Genomic DNA, 19,743 nt, shown 5'->3' on the forward strand with positions numbered 1-19,743 from the left:
AACATCATCGTCAGAGTCGAACTGCTAATTGATAATTCAGAGATTTTCTAATACAAATGTGTCTATCATGGGTTTTGCTTGTGTTGTTTGTTTTCCCCTTATTGTAGGTTTGGTATATTTATATTATAAAATATTGGCAGATTGCAATTATCATAGAGCGCATGTGACAGTTTTGATCCATAACAAAATCTTAACATGAGAGATTAAGACTCAGCCAGTGAAAGATTAAACATATTAACCGAAAATTAATTTCCACAGTGATTTGGGGTTGAATATTTAAATATTGAATATTTCCATATTTATATACCACTGTATTTCAGCTTTAGCGTCTCCCGGTGCTGGCATGCTTGGGTTCCCTACACCAGCCACCCCCTCTCCTGCCATGTCTCTCAGCACTACCCCAACCAAGACTCTTCTGCAGACTCCTCCTCCTCCTCCTCCACCTCCTCCTCCTCCTCCTGTTCCCTCCACACCTTTGGCAGCAGTAAATCACACAGAGCAGCAAGGTAAAGACACAGAGAGAGACAGCAGCAAGAAACCAGGAGACAAGCCACCTCAGATGAAGGTTAAGGATCGAGAGAACGAGAGCAGCTCACGCCCTGAGACACCCAGCATGGCCAAGAAAAGGGAGAAGTCATGTCCAGCTTCAGGGAAACCAGGAAGTGAGACTTCACTGGACGCCGCGCAGCTTCAGGCACTTCAGAATGCTCTGGCAACAGGCGATCCCAGCTCTTTCCTGGGCGGGCAGTTCCTGCCTTACTTCTTACCTGGATTCCCCAACTGCTTCTCCCCGCAGCTTCCTAGAGGGGTCCAAACGGGGGGCTACTTCCCACCACTGTGTGGAATGGAGAGCCTGTTTCCATATGGTCCAGCAGCAGTCCCACAAGCTGCCATGGCTGCTGGCCTCTCTCCAACCGCTCTCCTGCAGCAGTACCAGCAGTACCAGCAGTCCCTACAGGATTCACTGCAGAAGCAGCAGCAGCAGCAGCAGAAACAGCTGGAGCAGCATCAGAAACAACAGCAGCAGCAGCAGCAACTGAAAACAACCCCCGCGAAGACACCCCCAAGCATAAAGAGCACCACCAACAACAACTCCTTCAAACCAAAAGAAGCTCTTGAAGCTAAGGATGAAACCAACAAAGGCTCTTCAACAGAAAGCACAAAAGAAGAACCGAAAACAGATACCAAAAGTACCACGGATTTTCCAGACGCTTTTATCGTACCGTCCGTCAAGCATGAGTTTATATGCAGGAAGTGCCAGATGATTTTTGCTGACGAAGATTCGGTGGTGCGTCATCAGAAGTCCTTCTGTTACTTCGGACATCCTTTTACTGACCCGCAAGAGACAGTGCTTCGAAAGGCAGTGAGCAACTACACTTGTGTTGCCTGCAACGTGGTCATTAACGGGAACGAAGCACTTGGCCAACACCTTCAGTCGAGCTTGCACAAAGAGAAAACAATCAAACAAGCAATGAGAAATGCCAAAGAGCATACTAGATTATTACCTCACTCTGTCTGCTCCCCTACTCCTAACACCACATCTACCTCGCAGTCTGCAGCTTCTTCTAATAACACCTTTCCTCATCTCTCTCACTTGTCCATGAAGTCCTGGCCAAATGTCCTGTTCCAGGCCACCACAGCCCGGAAAGCTGCTTCCTCCTCCTCCCCGTCTGCCTCTCCTCCCCCTCCCCTCTCCTCACCTTCAACGGTTACCTCAACTTCCTGCAGCACCTCAGGGGTTCCAACCTCACTACCCACCGAGAGTTGTTCAGACGAGTCTGACAATGAGCTAAGCCAGAAGCTGGATGACTTAGATAATGCGTTGGAAGTCAAGGCGAAGTCAGCCTCTGGCCTAGACGCGAGCTTCAGTAGTATCAGAATGGATATGTTCAGTGTGTAGGAGTGACAAAAGGATCCCTTGCTTAAAGAAAAAAATAAGACTTTTTAAACTGCAGTTCCAAAGTTTCTCTTAACCCAAAAAATTACAGTACCAAATGATTGACTCAGGATTGTTTTTCCCATATTGATATGCTGGCAAGATATTGATTGATTTTTGTTATGGACAGAACTGTTGCAGATGCTTGACTGAGCTTATATTGTATACAAAAACAAGGAGTAGGAAAAAATCCCACAGGCTCCCTTTGGGGGGGCTTGTTTCAAGCCAAAAACTCTCACGATAGCAAATTGCACCTCAGCTGGATTGTTTTCCAAATGCTAGCATGTACTGTATGGGATGACGATCCAGAACCCTCAAAGAGAATCTCTCTTAGTTTAGATAGGTGTAATTCAGTAGCTTTAAATTCTCAGGTCAGAACATAACATTTCTCATTTGTTAAAGCAGCAACGAGCCTGGGTACACTTGGCTTATAACCAAAACATGTCAAGCTTTATCGGACGCATTTCCTTGATGTGTATAGAGTACCAAGAGACAATATTACTGTTACAGTGGACGATGTGCATATCCTTTTAGTTTTGCCCTACAAAGACGGTATGAGGGAACTTAGAATGATGAAGTAAATGTGTACGACGCCCCCCGTGTTTGCCAGTTTGTATTACAACAAGCTGTATCTATTTCCCACCCCCTTTTTTCTTGTAGTATATACTAATCTGTGCCAACTCTTACCCTTTCACTTTTACCTCTGCTCACACCCTTTTCTCAAGAGGTAATAACTCTAGTTTTGATAGACTCTCTCGGATTATGTGAATATAACATTTTTTCATTTGTGAATTGCTGTACTGTTACGGTACCTGCTTGTGTCTGGACTATAGTGCACTTATTTTTATTTGTCTTTTTATTATTTGATTAGGCCATTTGTTAATTTAATAGAGTTTTTTTCTGTTTGTATGTATGTATGTGTTTTAATTATTATTTGTGTCTATTGCAGCAGCATATTGGTCCATATTTGTTACAGGATTGATGCCTAACAATCTAGAGACCTATTTAACAATTGGTGCATCCACGAAAGCAGTACTGTATACTTGAAACTGTTAAGGTACAAGTTGGTTAAAAAACATGATAATAATGATCGTTTGCAAATATGCTGCTTTAAAAGGGGGACAACAGCATTTTTGTTGTATATTAAAACATTTCATGTACTCGTAGGACTGAAAACAGTGTTACACCTGCACACACCTGTAGGTCCACGTCCTCCCATTGCTTTTCCGGGCACTTCTGATGATCTACAGTTCGAGTTAATTTTTCCACATTTCAACATTGCAAAGTATTACCTTACAAAGTTTTGCTGCTACTGTGTAATGTTATTTTGCTTGCCATAAAAATCTCTCGACTTTCTACCAGACATAATACTGATCCATTAATTGCTTTGCTTTGCTATTTTTATTTTATTATGTTATTTTGCTGTGGAACTAAGAATGTGAAAGCTGTCAAAGGGTGTTCAATTTTTTACGAATCACTTTCTAGTTTGGTAATCGAAGCCAATGTGATTCATTCCAAAGTAACAGAAGGCTATTTGTATGAAAGAAAAAGGCTTGTGAACAAAGAAAGCTAAGCTGTTGTACATATTCGTAGTTGGCTGTGCATGGTACAAATTTATTAATATGAAGAAATGCAAAAATGTATTGCTTTTGGTATTTCCTATTCTGAGATGAGCAAGTAGCATGTAATGCAACTGTTTGACAGGTTAAATCAAATCATGCTTCGTTATTGTTTCAAACAATGAAATCAAGTAACATTTCCTCTTATGTTTTATTATTGTAAAGGTGTTTTTTTTTTTTCAAAGTTTTAAAGCAAAATGTCCGTTTTTAATTTTCTGTGTGAGCTTTTTAATGTCATTATTTGGATTTTTAGTATTTTAACATTTTCTTTAATCCTGAAGACACTTTTCGATTGTGTTTCATAAGAGACATCCTGGGCTCCCAAGGTGCAATTCTGCCATTGTACAAACATGAGCGACTGTCCTGATTCCAAAGGCTTTCACAACTCGGGCTTTTTGCCTTTCCCACTCTGTGGCTCAGCATTAAAAAGACTGAACTGTCCGCTAGCATCGTGTGCTAAGATGCTAGCATCAGACAGGACGCTTTCCACATCAAGGACTGGTAAAAGCTAACAAACCAACAAAAAGGATGGTCCAACAATATAACTGTACATAGATATTGCAACTGCACAGCAGCCAAAAAGAAAAAAAAAGAACTTTTTAAAAAAATGGATGGATTGTGTCATGTTTATGGGGACAGCCTTCAAAAGGTTGAAATTGGAATTGTTCTTCTTTCTGGATGTCAAAGGGATTTTCATGGCGCAATCATATCCTACACAATATGTACTCTTCAACATCTGGGTTACATAGGAAATGCACCCTGAGGTTTTAATAAGAAGAAGCCCCTATGGCTAAAACTTTAAATAAACTAAACCAAAAATGTTATTGATGTTTTATATATAGAGAGTAGTCGCATTAGTTTTTGTTACTGTACTGTTTGAGGTCTCAGCTGTACCGTATCACGGTAATAACATGGTTTTGAAACCTTTTTTTTATTTTGTCACAGACCTGTTGTCATAGTTGAAATGACGTTTATTGTAGATGGTATTTGAACAACTTCTGGAAATAGTTCATCAAGTATGTTTGTTGCTCATTGTTGTGATACATTAAAAACTGTATCTGCAAACCAGCTGGGTCTCCTCCATGTTTATTCTCTGTCTGCTTTCCTCTTTCATGCTTAAAATATTCATGAGTCGTTTTTATTGGCTCTTCTTAATTCATAGCTTATTACACTTAAACTGTATTTCGGCACGAATTAAATCATAAACTACATTTCATACCCAAACTTTTTTTTTTTTTTTTTTTGCTGGGCCCCCTTTTGGCAAAAGTAACACTTTCTATGAAGCATTTATGGATAATGCATTATAACTACTGCTGTCAAGATTAACTGCACTAATTGCAATTAACTGTGATCTACAATTAATGCATTTTTTCTAAAATTGTGATTAAATGCATGCTTTATTGTCCCTTTAACAAACTTTGGTTAAGCCCCTGCAGCCACAATGATGTTAAGTAAGTCCATCGCTGCTCATAGATTATTTAAGAGCCACCTGAATCATGTGCTTTAAAATACTTACCTTTTAAGCCCTTCACTTATTTGCTTTTTTCCTTTTTCCATTGTTAAGTCTTCAATCAACTTTTAAAAGCAGGCCTTTATCCACTGTGTAATTATTTTACAGTTAATTTAGGCCAGTAGAAAGATCTAAAAACAACAAACTATTTTAAATTTAACATTGTGAGATTTTTTTTAATGCAAAAAAGGGTGTGATTGATCGTGATTAACTACAGAAGTCCTGAGATTAATCACAATTAAAAGCAGCCATAATTATAACACATTGTAAGTACATTGTAATGCACCTATAATGCTGCATAACCACAGATATAGGCACTCATGGTGGTATAGAATGAATATTAAAAGTGTGTAAATCTTAATACACCTCTATCTATGCTAGAGGCCAGCTAACATGTTGCTCTGGCACTCAACCAGAGCGCTGACAGAGTGTGATACTTGTTATAAAGCATTCTGAATATTTCTATAACCATATGGACGCTATAAAATAAAATTGAGGCCTAACTATGATGTGTAATGGTGAGTAAGCCTGCCTGATGGTGCCATAGGGCAGGAATGGGGATTGACACAACCCTGGCTGTGCTCTGGATGTCCGTGCACATTACCAGGGGTATGGTATGGGGTGGATGTGACGAGAAAGCATGGCGTAGGGTGCTGTAGCAGGGTTGCCACACAACCCTGGTCATTCTGTGGATTTCCCAAGGTGCTGAAAACCAGTGGGGGGTTTTGGGCGTATTAACAGGGGTAAATAGGCCCAACAAAAGAGATGCCATTGAGCTTGGCCTTGCACATTGGGCCTGTGACGAATCCTTGTTGGCCTACATATACTTCAAACTTTTGCTTATATATTATATAAATAATTAATTATGAAAACTTGTTATTATGATTTCTGTTACTTTGTGTAACTATGGGTGCTTATAACTATGGTTAAACAGCATTATAAGGCATTATGTTTTTACTGTGTTATAGAGCTAGGCTTTATAGATATATATAGTTTTTATACAGACAGAAAAACCTCCCATGAAGGAAGGATGCAACCAGAAGGAGTGTGGCTCTCTATTTCATGCCTATCTTCATACAGGAGAACTAAGGGTCACAAATGAGTCAGATTTTTTCCTTTACTTCAGGAGTTGTTATTTCTGCTGTAGATTCATCGTTAGCTCTATATTATTTTGGAAATTGTCTCAAAATTTGTTGTGCTCTACTGTGCAAAATGGTCCATATTTATCACACCACTGCATCAGTCCCCCTTTGGGAATAATGTTTTTTTAAATCTCTACAGTAATGATTTCTTATAGTCTAAAGTTAAATTGTCCTCTTGGATATTCTTCTTAAATTTTTTGACATTTGAATATATGACTCATGTCAATCATAAACAATCTACATTACAGCTTCATTCATCAATTACACTAACTATCACTTTATTAGATACACCTTTTCAACTGATTGTTAACCCTACACCTCCTCCTTCATGTGAAACAGTAAAATTCATGACCATTTAACCACATACACAAATGCAGTGAGAATATCTGAAACAAAATGTGACTAAACTAAGAGACAGAATAAAACAAGGTTAAAAAGCACGTCATCACAGAAGCCCAGGAATGACATGCATGCAGACATTTATTTTACTCTGTTTCCCATCACAGTGAGAAAATTTAGGCTGAGATCTTGAGAAATAACCACATTATCATGGGAATACCAGCTTTGATTTCTGAGATATGAGATAAGTCATTTAAGATCTTTATAATACAACCAAAATATCCTTGTTATCACAGCATAATTGAGTTAGAACAAAGACACAGATGCATCTTCCCTTGAGAAAATTAGCCACATTTTTGTCCTGGCAAACATTCAAGAACCACTAAAAACAGCTCCTTGACCCACTCTTCAGTCCCTACCCACAAGTTGAGAACCTTTAAAGGGCCTTTCCTTAGGATCATTGCAGAGACTGAATTTTGTCTTTCAGAAGTAAAAGGATTTTAGTCAGTGAAGTTATGTTTTTGATTTTTCTAAGCATTATTATGGCAGTATAGCAGTGATTCGATGTCAGACTTCATCACACCTTCCAGATTTATTTCACATGCAGAACTGAGGACTGTCAGAGCCTGCAGGTGGATGCTGGGGTGGAGGTGGGATGAAAGTGAGAGCCCAGTGCTGATTCAGAGCAGAGGAGGAGACTGGTAATCTTAAAAGTTTCAAACTTGCAGGTTTGTTACATTAATATACCTGGAAATTAAGATGGAAGAAGAGTGCATATCAAATACCATGTCTGCATGTATCACAGCAATCTCATTTTAAAATCATAGCAATTTAGGTTGAAGAAAAAAATCATGCACCTGCACAATACAGGTGTAGTCATAAAGTGAAACAGAAGTATACTATGTAATAAAGATTACAACCTAATTTCCAAAAAAGCTGGGTCGCTGTGTAAAATTCATCCAAACATTTTATATCGGTGAAAGCTCTAGACCACTGGCAGACCAGTTCAGCATCCCTCTCCTCTTTAGCCCCCAGGACATTACATCCATTCAAACCTTGATTCCTCTGACCACAGAACAGTTTTCCATTTAGCCTCAGTCCATTTTAAATGGGCTTTGGTCCAGAGAAGATAACAGTTTTTAGAGGTCATGTCTCTAAGATGCTCCTTTTATACCCAGTCATGTTACTGACCTGTTGACAATGAACACAATTAGATTTAAAATGCACCTCCAGCTGTTTTTATCAGTACTGCTTAATTTTCCAGCCTTTTGTTGCCCCATCCCTACTTTTTTGAGACTGTTGCCATCTATTTTAAAATGAGCTGATATTTTCATGAAATGGTAAAATGTCTCAGTTTCATCATCTGAAATGTTTATGTTCTATTGTGGATCAAATATGAGTTCGTGGGTTTTCACAATCATTGATTTCTGTGTTTATTTATGTTTTATACAGTGACCTAACGTTTTTGGAACTGGGATTGCACATAAATAGTAATATATATTATCATTTATAATTGAATATCTAGCTTTTATTCTGTATATGTATACCTTATCTGAGTCCATGCAAACAAACTCAGTTATGATGTAAATGTGGTGTTTAGAACTAAAAGAGACAACTCACCATGCATTAGCTTTTTTGAAAAAATTAGTATTCAAACACTTTTAATAAAGGTACACCTTTACCACTCTATCTTTGTAGAACAGCACATTTATAGTCAACATCTCTCTAGTAATGGTCGTCCCAGTCAGTGACAGCCTGAACTTCCACATCATATAACGAGTGTTTCCTGTCATTAGTGGTAATCTGACGCTAAGCAGATGATGGGGATTATGTTTGAAAGTGTCTGCTAATCTGGATGTGATCAGGTGCAGCTCTAGACCCCTCCCATTAAAAGGGAAAAGATGAGTAAATCACAACAATTGACAAACTGAAGCACAGCCTCAACAAGGAGCACAGAACACCTGTCTGACCCACCAAGGTGGATCTTCAAATGAACAGGTGTAATAGGAGGCTGGTCCAGGGATCATTCAGTAACTCAGTACCAAAGGACATGAGGACCCATGCTGACATAATTCTATTTCCAAAGATATATTTGTGTAACCTTGCAGACAGAAATGTCTACCATCAGGTGGATCATCTTTCAAAGTTTTAAGCTGTTCCTGGTCAGCTTTAGGCAGTGTTAAATTTACCAACTGACTCCACTGATAGTGAACAATCCATATCTACATTTTGTAGCTACTCTTAAGTGGTGGCACATATCACATATGTCATATGTTTGGTTTCTCTGGTTGTCCTGTGCTCAGTGTGACAGATAATGGATGTGAAATAAATCCCATGATATGTCAACAGTCTTTTTTGAGTAGTTTTTATTATAAGTGCGTAAAAAAAAAAAAGATTCCGGTCAAAATCACACATATAAATGCCTACAATTCTGAACCAATTCAAAATTTCCAAGAATTCAAGTATTTGCTGTGATCATTTTCCTCTGTGTACTGTCTCAGACACTGATGCTGCAGGAGGCGTATAGCGTGTTAGCTGTGCTGTTAGCATGAGCAGTGCTAGCTCTTAGTATCAGTAATGTTTACAGCAGTATTAACTTTGACAGCTGTTTTTCATTTTAGTCTTAGTCTTTTAATTACAGTGATGCTTTTTAGTGTTAGTCACATTTTAGTCATTTGTACTCTTTATAGTTTTAGTCTAGTTTTAGTCGACAAAATTAACACTTGTTTACAGTCACACACTTACAGTACATACTGTCTGAACTGTCTATGGAATTACTCAGCCTCTCCTGTTTTGACACAAGAACATTTTTAAGACTGTAGATTCTGAAGTATCAGGTTATAGAAAGTCTGAGCTGACATATCTGGTAACTGTGAGAAACTGAAGTAGTCTACTTCAGGAACAATTCATGTCTGAATTTACATCATACAGACGCTTTCACCTGGAGTAAACATCAGCCAATGACTGCCAATAGGCATGGACAATAAACATAACAGGATCTATTGTCTGTTTCACATCAATGACTGGCGTTACGGTTAACTGCTGACCATATGCATACATCCAAATTTTAACAGTGTTGTAACTAAAACAACTGCTGACACTTTCACCTGAAATCACCAGTTAACACGGTCACTAGTTACAGTATAACACCTGCTCTCCCACAGCATTAGTGAAGGCTTCAACTTTATGATTGTTTGTTTTCCCACTAATTAGTTTCTGATTTAAAAAAAACCTTTCCTGCTTTAGCCCACATTTCATTCATATTCAAATATTTTACAATGTTTTCAATGACTTTCTGTGCAATAATTGCAATTAGATGATTGAAAACCACACAGTACCTGGAGGGGGTTGAAGCACAGTTAACACAGCCATGCATATTCAAGAGCAGTCGTGTCAAGACTTACATTTAAGGATTTTTTAAAAACATACTGTAACTGTGATTTCAGCCTGTCTCTAACCACTTGATTGTGTTATTATTAAACAACCAACCAACTTTGTGCATATATTTTTGTAAATAATAGTTGAAATATATAATTTGAAATCATTTAAAAATATGTTGTTTTTTGGGAGCCATCTGGTGACCTGTCTCGGTGTCTCACGAGCCCCATGTTGAGAACCACTACCTTAATGCACAGCAGACTGGAGTAGATGTTGAAATGATCACTTCTTTATACCTTATGGGGAATGTGCTGTTAATCAGTTTCAGTCCAAAACTGATTCTAAATGGAATCAGACCCCCAGAATCTGAATCAAATTAAATCTAGAGATACTTAAAGATTCACATCTCTAGTTATCAGATCAGTTATTTATTTAGGTACATTTTGTGGAAAGTATGTACTTTGTTAAATTAAAATTCACTGTGTATTCTACTGAGGATAAAAGTCAAAGATACAAAAGGAGATCAAAACTCTTGTCAGCAAAAAGAACGGTCTTTAAAGTCTCTTGGAGGACAGCTGCTTTGAATCTGGACTGAGTAAAACACCTCAGACCAACAGCAGAAACTCCAAACTCCTCTTTTCAGCTTTAGGTGAATTTTTGATTTCAGTTAGATATTTTAAAAAGTCTTGAAAATTTTCACTCTGTGTGTGATGAATAGAATATATGAAAGTTTCACTTCTTGCCTTTGTTGCCTTTATGATTTCTAAATTTCTATTAAAAGCTAAAGGCAGGCCAGGGTTTGACATGAGGGTGAGGTTTTTCGATGTGAGGTCAACAGACGCTGTCACATTAAAAACTGCACCTCTAGAACACCTCGACACAATACATCACAGCCGCCAGAGGCGCGTCTGCCACCAGAGTCAGGGTCAGCCAGAAAACCCACATTCACAAGTCGTTAAATCCACCTAATGAAATTTCACAAGGGCGGCAAAAAAATGAAGGGAAGATGAGGATCTTTTCACTTGGCCACAATCGGCTGTGGCCTTTATTGTTTCGTTTTAACACACTTCAGCGTGCGGTGCAACAGCCGCGACATGTAACGGCTCAAAAACAGCTTTGTCCTCCTCTGACTTTACCCCTCGTCCTTGACGAATGTGCTCGGCTCACGGGGTAAAACCGTTCTGCTGAATGGCCCTTTCCTGTCGCTAACCCTTAAAGCGAAGGCGGTTGCCGAGGAAAAGGCTCCCCCCTCCCGCCATATTATAGGATTGAATTGCGTTTGACCTTTGTGGAGAACAATGGCTGAAGGCCTTTCATTTTTCTGGCCTTCTAAACGGCTCAAAAATGGACCTCTCTGTGTTTTCATTGTGGGCTGCCTGTAATTCACAGGTATGATGACAGGCTGGATCCATGCTCACGGAAGGAGCGATGAGGACACTGTGGTACACAACAGGAATGATTTCAAGTTTAATGCATAAATACACAAAAATTAAGACTGCATTCTGGTGGATGGTCTAAATCTGGCTAACTGCCACACAAACATGGAGCCATGCAACAAACTCTGAAACTCTGAGCATCATGTCCATGGGTGGTTTTAGCAACAGGCAAAGGTAAAGAATCACCTCGGACCTCAAGATGTAATCATTATGGGGGTGCATCAGAGAATGAGGAACGGTCACATGCATCACCTTTGGGCATGTTGGGCACTAAGGATTCAACACTGGGTCCGATGTGTCAGATTAAAGCTACACATGTCTACAGATAAAGCCAAGGTCAAACTTGATGGCATCGCTTTAATCCAGGCCTTTTCACCCCGGTGATATGCCCAGAGACTGCCGGCAGCTTTTGGGCCCTTGGTACATCCACAGCACGATCAGGGGCTCATGGCAACCCTACTCCATCCTAACAGTACCCTTTGCTGTGCTTACTTGCCACATCCATCCCTTAATCCACCCTTAAGGTGGGGACTTAGTTATATTTTCTAAAGATTATTTCCCCATTCCCCTGGTAATATGGAAGGACAACCAGATCACGACCTGGGTTGTGTCAATCCTTCTTCTGTCCTCAGATGGCCTATTTGACACAGCTGCGCCTTTCTTCAGTCTCAATTTGTGGCCCAAGCATGCCCATAAGTTCTGCACAGTACTGTCAAAATCACATTTGATTTGAGGCTTGTAGATAATTATTTGTCCAAATAATCCTGCTGTATTTGTAAGTACAGTTATTCCACTGCTCTCAGCCCAGTAAGACCTTCCTGATCCAGAATCATTAACTTCAAACATGTCTGATACTTAGATTCCATGTTGGACCGCCTCTGATGGAATACAGATCAACAGTTCTCGCCCACTTTTTCAGCTGTTCTAGTTGCAGAAGTATAATTTACCTTTCAGATCCCCCACAGACGTTTCACAGAATCCCTCTATCAACGATTTTAATGCATGAACCAAACTAACCAGCGACTAAAAAAAACTTAACTAGGTTCAAAAACAGCATTCAAAAACAGAAAAAAAGCAGAAGTACATGACTGTGGACATATCTTTTTATGAAGATGAAGGAACTTCGTATCCCACAAGCCACTGCAATTCCATTTGTTCTTTGTTAAGATAGTTTCTCAAGCTTTCAAAGCATATTTGTTATCAACATTTCTATTTTTAAAGGATAATGTCAAGAAGTTAAAGTTGCATGCATCTTCTCAACCCCCAGTTTTTGGATACTGTAGACAATAGGTGTCAAACTCAAGGCCCGGGGGCCAAATCCGGCCCTTGATACAGTTGTATCCAGCCCTCAAGATCATAAGATCATTCTATTATACCTGGCCCACCAGTCTGAGGTCTGCAGATTTCCTCCAGTGTAAACATGTAAACTTTAGCTTGATGATTTAAAATGTCCTTGTTAAATTCTAAAAATCTGAAAAAGTAAAGATTAAAAGTAGTTAGATAAAAAGTCAGGAAGGTGGGAAAATAAATTAATGTTGTAATTTAATATTTTCAATTTTGCATCTCACAGTTCTGACTTAAACTTATGATTTTGACTTTTTCATGTTTTGACCTTCAATATTCACAATTCAAAATTATAAGTCACATTTTTACCTTTTAAACTTGTGATGCTGACTATATCTCATTTATTTGCCTTTTAAAAACATTATTTTGCCTTTAAATTACATTTTATGACCTTTTGAACTAATAGGTTTGACTTTTTATCTCAGACTTTGTGCCTTTAAACTTATCATTTTTACTTTTTTAAAAACTCAGTATGATTTATTATCAGTCTTACTTGTATTTTTTCATATTTTACTAATGGTGAAAATGGGTTTGAAAGTTTATGTTTAAATGTTGACCTTGTTAGGCTCTTAGGTAAGGCCTAAATTCAGAATCCAGGATTGACTCTCACAATCCTGGCCTAAATAGTCCGGCCTTCAGGACTTCTCATCAGAGCAAATCTGGCCCCTGACTCAATATGAGTTTGACACCCCTGCAGACCATGTGCCGCTAAGATTTATAACAAATCTGAAGTCCTTAAGTCATCATTGTACCCTGTATGACTGAGTCAGGTGGCCTTCTTTGACCACTCAAAGGCTAAATCACTGGCATATCCTTATTTAGAAGGCTATACTCAATCTGCTTCCATACTTATGTGATTTTATTACGGTGAAAAGTTCTGTAAGCTACAATATTCTCTGTGACTCAGTCACAACACTTACTTTTGCTTTCTGTTCCCAAAGTCTGCCTGTAAACGGGTGAAAGGAGTTTTAAGATGTGCTGCTCCAGCAGGAGTCTACAGGAGACTTTGTGTCTGGGGGAGCTGGTCTTCTTTAAATCTTTTCACAAGCAAACTGAAGCTGTTAGAGGAAAACGCATCATGTTGTTGATGTTCTTGACTAATGACTGTATTCTGTGACTCAGGATTGGTTGATCTGTGTTTGTAACTGCTCTGTGTCATGTCTGCAACTCTGTAATTGTGCTGCTGCCTGTCTTGACCAGGACACTCTTGTAAATGACATTCTTGATCTTAATGAGGTTTTCCAGGTTAGATAAATGTAAATAAATATGATAGAAATGTTAGACATGATCATGAAGACATGATAATGTACAGTACTGTCCTTATTGTAGAGAACGATTTATTGCACAGTAGCTTAACTGGGTGACAGTAAGGGTATGTGCCATAGAAATGATGCATCGTCTCCTTCAGTTGCAGCGGTGTGAACTGGAAAGTTTCCAGAACATTGCAGAGAGGACCATTGCAAGCAGTTGCAGGTTTTTACTTGCCTTGTCTTTGGTCTGAACTGGGCTCAAAGGTGTAGGGGTTGAACATTATGTTAATGTCTGTTTGCAGCCCAAGAAATGTCTTCTGAGCACTCTGATCTTTTCTTGCTGTCTTTCTGCATTTCCTTTGTCTCTCTTTGTTTATCTTACCCCTCTTCTCTTGCACATTTATCTTCTCTTTTTTTGCACCTCCCTCTTCTCTCTTTTTGCACCTCCCTCTTCTCTCTTTTTGCATCTCCCTCTTCTCTTTTTTTGCACCTCCCTCTTCTCTCTTTTTGCATCTCCCTCCTCGTCTTGTTTTGCATTTGCTTTGCTACATGTTTCTTAGTGCTGAGCTGATGGTGGATTAATGTTGAGTCTTCATAAATAATTTTTAAAAAAAGAGTACGGTCTAGACCTGCCCTCTTTGTAAAGTGTCTTAAGATAACTTCTGGCATAATTCAGATAAATATTGACTGACTGATTGATTGAACACTCCCTTAATCACTCAATAAATATTCGTAGTGGAAGGGTAAACAGAGGCTGTTTCTGCAGCATGCTCTAACTAGCTACCCCACAGTAATGATTATAAGCATTTAAAAACTAACCATAGAAAGGATGAGTGGTGTCACTCATGGTCTTGTTTGCTTTCCTATCATATGTAGAGGCATCAGTATTACTTTTAGGCTGTTTCAAAGCAGCTAAAAACTCTCCACAGGAGCTTTAAAAGAGGAGCAGTTCATCGTAGTTCAGACCCAGCTTTGCTAAAGAGGCCGCAGCAGCGAGCGCTCTTGCCCTCAATACACGATAAAAGGTTTACTGTAAATTCTAAATGGCGTTTTCTGCAACCCATACATCACTCATGACCATTAGGTTCCACCCCTCTCTGCACAGCGCACCCTTCCAGCCACAGCTTTCCAGATGATACAGTACAGAGGCTGCAGTTCAGGCAGATCTGCCTTTGAATAGCCTGCAGCCAATGGATTTTCTCTGGATAATACAATGTTTGGGACAGAGAGGCAGGGATTAGTCCAGACGGATACATCCAGCACCCCCCACATGCCCAATCTAATTAGACTGGAATCAGTTTAAGATGAAAGCAAGCCCTAGCATCACCGCACTAAATACTGGAATTAGTATTCCCCGCATGGGAATTTAATGACGGAGACTGAAAATCCAATCACATTCACTCTCCGTTTAGCCCCTCATGCATCGGGCCTGGACAATGACGAAACGAAAGAACAACAACAATGATTTGTCTGTCAATAGATATTGACCAACATCACATCTGAGGCCACTTGCGTATCGGCGTTGCTATGTTGTCATCGTTTAACGAGGATAAACAGCTTATAATCAGATATTTAGACAGTCTGTTTCTGATGTAAACCTTTGTCGCACTGTGACTTGGGGCCATAATAGAAATGAATCATAACAGGAAGAGGAACTAAGGAAGACAGATCATGTTTTTGGACAGCCGTGCTCGTACTCTTGTGTTTCTATTTACAATATTTTAATGTATGAGTTCATTTAAGGTCTCAAATCAATAGTGCATGTGCACTACAAACATTTTCCTGACTGTTTTTTTGTATCTGTGTTTCCACCCAACAAAAAAATCGCATGCACCTATTTTTGGGGAGAAGAAAGGCTTTGCTTGTCCTCGAAGAAGCAAAATCCTCAACACGGCCTGCTGAAGTTATTCATTAATCAGCTCCTTACATCAAAGCTCTGATTGCTGCACAGGAATCAAACTGTCAAATTATTGTTATCAGGCAGACAGCATCGGATCCTTTCTAGTTTCTTATTATCTGGCAGACTTTGAGCCCACATTCCCTGATAAAACACAGCACAGTTTTTGCTGCACACATTGGTACAAAACATTCTCACAGTCTCTTGACTTTATCTTGCCCTTATTATTATTATTTCTGCACATAAGTATATGCAGCCAAGGGAACTCTATTTTAAAACCGCTAAAATGCGAGCCATATTTCAGCGTCAGCCGGTGATTAACAGCAGAGGCTGGAAATAGCTCCGGCACCTGGGTTCCATCCACCAAACAATATCTCCTACACCTGCGATTCATCCACCGAGGCGTTACACCTGAGAAATCAGGAGGCCATTGTCCCCCGTGCAAAAATACTCAACATGAAATTATGTTATTTATTGCTGGCTGTGTTTGCAGATATGCACCAGAACAGAACCTGTTGTTTTTCTGCTTACAGGTGTATGTAACTTTTACCACATCTAAGTACTGATACTGCAGAGCTTTGTTTTTTTCCTCCCACACTGAGGGTTGTTACACCATTTACACTCTGCAGTAATGCATGCTGGTTGATCTGGCTGACCTTACATGCCAAATAGAGAGTTTCACACCCCCATACCATGGGATATATGTCATTTCCGTCTGGGCAGGGCAGAACCTTGAAAGAAGAAAACCCATGAAGGGTGATTGGACAAACTTTCTGTTAGTCACTTTTATCTTAGGACAATCAGATCAACAAAACATATGACATGGTAGGAGTAATAAACTACATAATGGTGGCTCAACAGGCAGTCAGTGCCATGTCAATCCAGGATTGTTCACTATCAGTGGAGCCAGTTGAAGAAGTCGGTCAGTAAAAGAGCAAAAACATGTTTTCTGCCAAGAAAATCCAGTGTGGTCTTCCAGCCACCATTGTTTACAGGCTTGCAGTCGCTTCAACAAAGGCCTTGTCCACATGGAGACAAAAACGATATTGAGTTATCATTACAATCTAACCAGTACCCCACAAGGTTTATTTACTGGGTACTTTATCCTGGTTTCCTTTTAAAGCATGTTTATGAGGGAGAAAAGGTGTTAAATAGGCACTGTTAGCCTCTTAGCTTGTGGCTAGGTATCCCAGAATGCATTGAAGCTGCCTGTTGTCCAAAATAATTTAAGAAAGTTACACTGCCTTCCATTTGTTCTTGAAAGGTTCCGCTCGGTGAAAGGGATAGATATGGCTCAATTATGTCACTTCCTGTCGCCAGTAGGGGGCACTACAGCAAAATTATGAAATTAACCTTTTGATGTGTCATACATGTGAAATTTGAAGCAAATCAGATGTTTCAGATGGGATTTATGCCAACTTCCTGTGAAATTGGCGAGACATTGAAATGCTTACCATAGTTAGTGAGGCATTCTTCAATAAGACATGTCCGTGTTGTAGAGAAATATTGAGACCTTTCTATGAAAATCTGAGCTCGATCAGTTCAACTAAGTAATTGGAATTAAGATCTGGCCCTATTGTGTCACTTACTGTTGCCAGTAGGGGGCAGCGTGATGGGATGTGTGCATGTTGGCATGTTCAGTTTGATACTGTTGTCCTGCAAGAAATTGAAGAAGATCACAGAATAAAGATAATAATGTATACTAAAGTTATAAGTTAAGATATAGTCTAAAGCAGTGTTTCTCAACAGGTGGGTCGGGACCCAAAGGTGGGTCGCGGAGCAGTGTTCAGTGGGTCTGGAAAAAAATGGTGGCAAAAGTATATGAAGAACATGCAACTGTACAGTTTATTTTACTCTGTTTTATTGTGATAATGGGTAAATTTAAATGTTTTATTGATATTTCAACATATTTATCTCCTTTTCTTGCAATAAAAGAGCTGCTTTTAACATGTTAATGAAGTAATTTCTCAAGATCTCTGAAGAAATTGGCTAAAATTTACATGTTATCATTGGGATAAGGAGGCGGGGTGTAAAACCTGAGTTCTGTTCCATCCAAGATCTTATTTGGGTCGTGTTTTGTCATCAAAGATATTAGTGAGTCCTGAGGCTAGAGCAGTTGAGAATGACTGGGTTAAAGTCAAAGTCTTAGCTGCGAAAAAAGAGGTTAACAATACCTCTTTAACAGCTTTTCTCCCTCATTTCGTCATGAACATGCATGTCTATAAAGATTTACCATTTAAGGAAATAAATGCTGTTTTTTACTGTTTCAAGACAAAAGACAAAATGTTAGAAGGCTAGTATCTTAGCTTATCATTATTTTGCCCCTGCATATCTGTGATGCAACAGCATACAACATGCTGTTATACCCAAGCTAAGAGGTGAACAGTGCCTGTGATCTTTTCTCCCTCAAATCATCATACATATTTTTTAGAAAATGATACATTTGCATACAATAAATACTTTTAAGAATTATACTAGCTTGAATATGACGTTTATAAAATGCCTTTCAAGGGGCTCAATGACGAGCTTTAAATTTAAAGAACAAAGACAACTTAATAAAGTCCATGAACTGGGTTGAAGAGGTGGGTTTTGAGTATGTTCTGGGACACTTCAAATTCATCCCAGGTAACCATGTAGGGTAGAAGTTAGACGGATGGATGCATAAATGCATGCTTTTATCTTACTTGAGGACAACTGCAAATAACGTCACACTGTCATTCTGTCATGGTGTTCATTCCACCAAACATATGCAGATGAAGGCATATGCAGTCTGAACCATCAGATATCAAATAGTCTTCAGTATAATCCGAGATGTGTTCTCATCTAGCATTAAGAGTTTCCACATACTGCCCAAATACCCAGTCCAGATGTTAATGCAAGGTGACAAATAAGAAGATAAATTATGTTTGTGCTCTTTGCAGCCTGCTTCATCGGGGAAGAGGACACAGCATAAGGCAACAAAAGGCACAATGCTTCCTCCCACTGTTAGCATCCTTGGGGATGGGAGATAAACATTAAAGCATTTCCTCTGGATTTGCCCAGGTGTCAACACACAAACTAACATATGAAAAAGGCAATCTATTTTTTTATATATATATATCTTTCTTTTGGCCTTCCTGCTTTTAGTGTTTGCAGCCGCAGAGCCTCATTTCTTTGGTACAAAAGGAGAGAAAGAAGGTGAGGAAAAGGGAGGGGGCAGGAGTACACCTGCCTTATTATTGCCTTGTGGATGAAGGATACAATCACTGCTGGCATTTCTACAAGACACACAGCCAACTAACACGTATTTTAAAGTGAAAAAGAAAGAGGAGGAGGTGTGAGGGAGAAAGAAAGGGAGGCAGGCCCGAGAGGAAAGGAAAAAGAGACGCAAACAGACAGGCCAACAGGCTGACAGAGAGCGAGTGTCAGCGACAAAGAGAAAGGAAAGAAAGTAGGTGATATAGACAGCAAAATGAGCAAGTGATAGAAGTGAAGTGAGAGTGAGAGCAGGAGAGAAAGAGAAAGGAGGGGCGACCTGAGAGAAATCAAACATGGGCTCCGTGCAACAGAGGTACGTCGGCAAACGAGCATGTTATGGCAGCCCGCTGGGACTTCCCCGGCAGATCGTTTGTGCTGTTTCCCAATCTGTTCTGAGGAGCGGCACAGCCCCACATGGGGACGTGAAGGCGTCAAGATAGGATTGCTTAAGACAGATGAAACAAGGTGTTTTTTGATGCCATCTCGAGCGGACAAAAGCCTGATTTCCTGTTTTGCCTGTGACACAAAGGGTGCTGTGTAGTTTGCAGAACGGTTCAAGGCTTTTTGTTGTCACGGCTGTAAATAACTAAACACGAGAGGTGAAGTTACACAGTTTCTGAATCGACATGCTGAAAAATATGTGCCACATTTTCAC

The 19,743-nt window shown here is 39.5% G+C and overlaps 1 protein-coding gene across 1 annotated transcript in view; it reads left to right on the plus strand.

Moving 5' to 3' along the window:
• Positions 1-4,612, plus strand: part of zfhx4 (zinc finger homeobox 4) — a 117,500-nt gene extending 112,888 nt beyond the window's left edge. The window contains exon 12 of the mRNA XM_041813614.1: positions 321-4,612. Within this exon, the coding sequence (XP_041669548.1) occupies positions 321-1,900 (1,580 nt within the window). The 3' untranslated portion in view covers positions 1,901-4,612. The remainder of the gene's footprint in view (positions 1-320) is intronic.
• The last annotated feature ends 15,131 nt before the right edge of the window (positions 4,613-19,743 follow it).

Source organism: Cheilinus undulatus, linkage group 19, assembly GCF_018320785.1.
Source record: "Cheilinus undulatus linkage group 19, ASM1832078v1, whole genome shotgun sequence".
Lineage (NCBI taxonomy): Eukaryota > Metazoa > Chordata > Actinopteri > Labriformes > Labridae > Cheilinus > Cheilinus undulatus.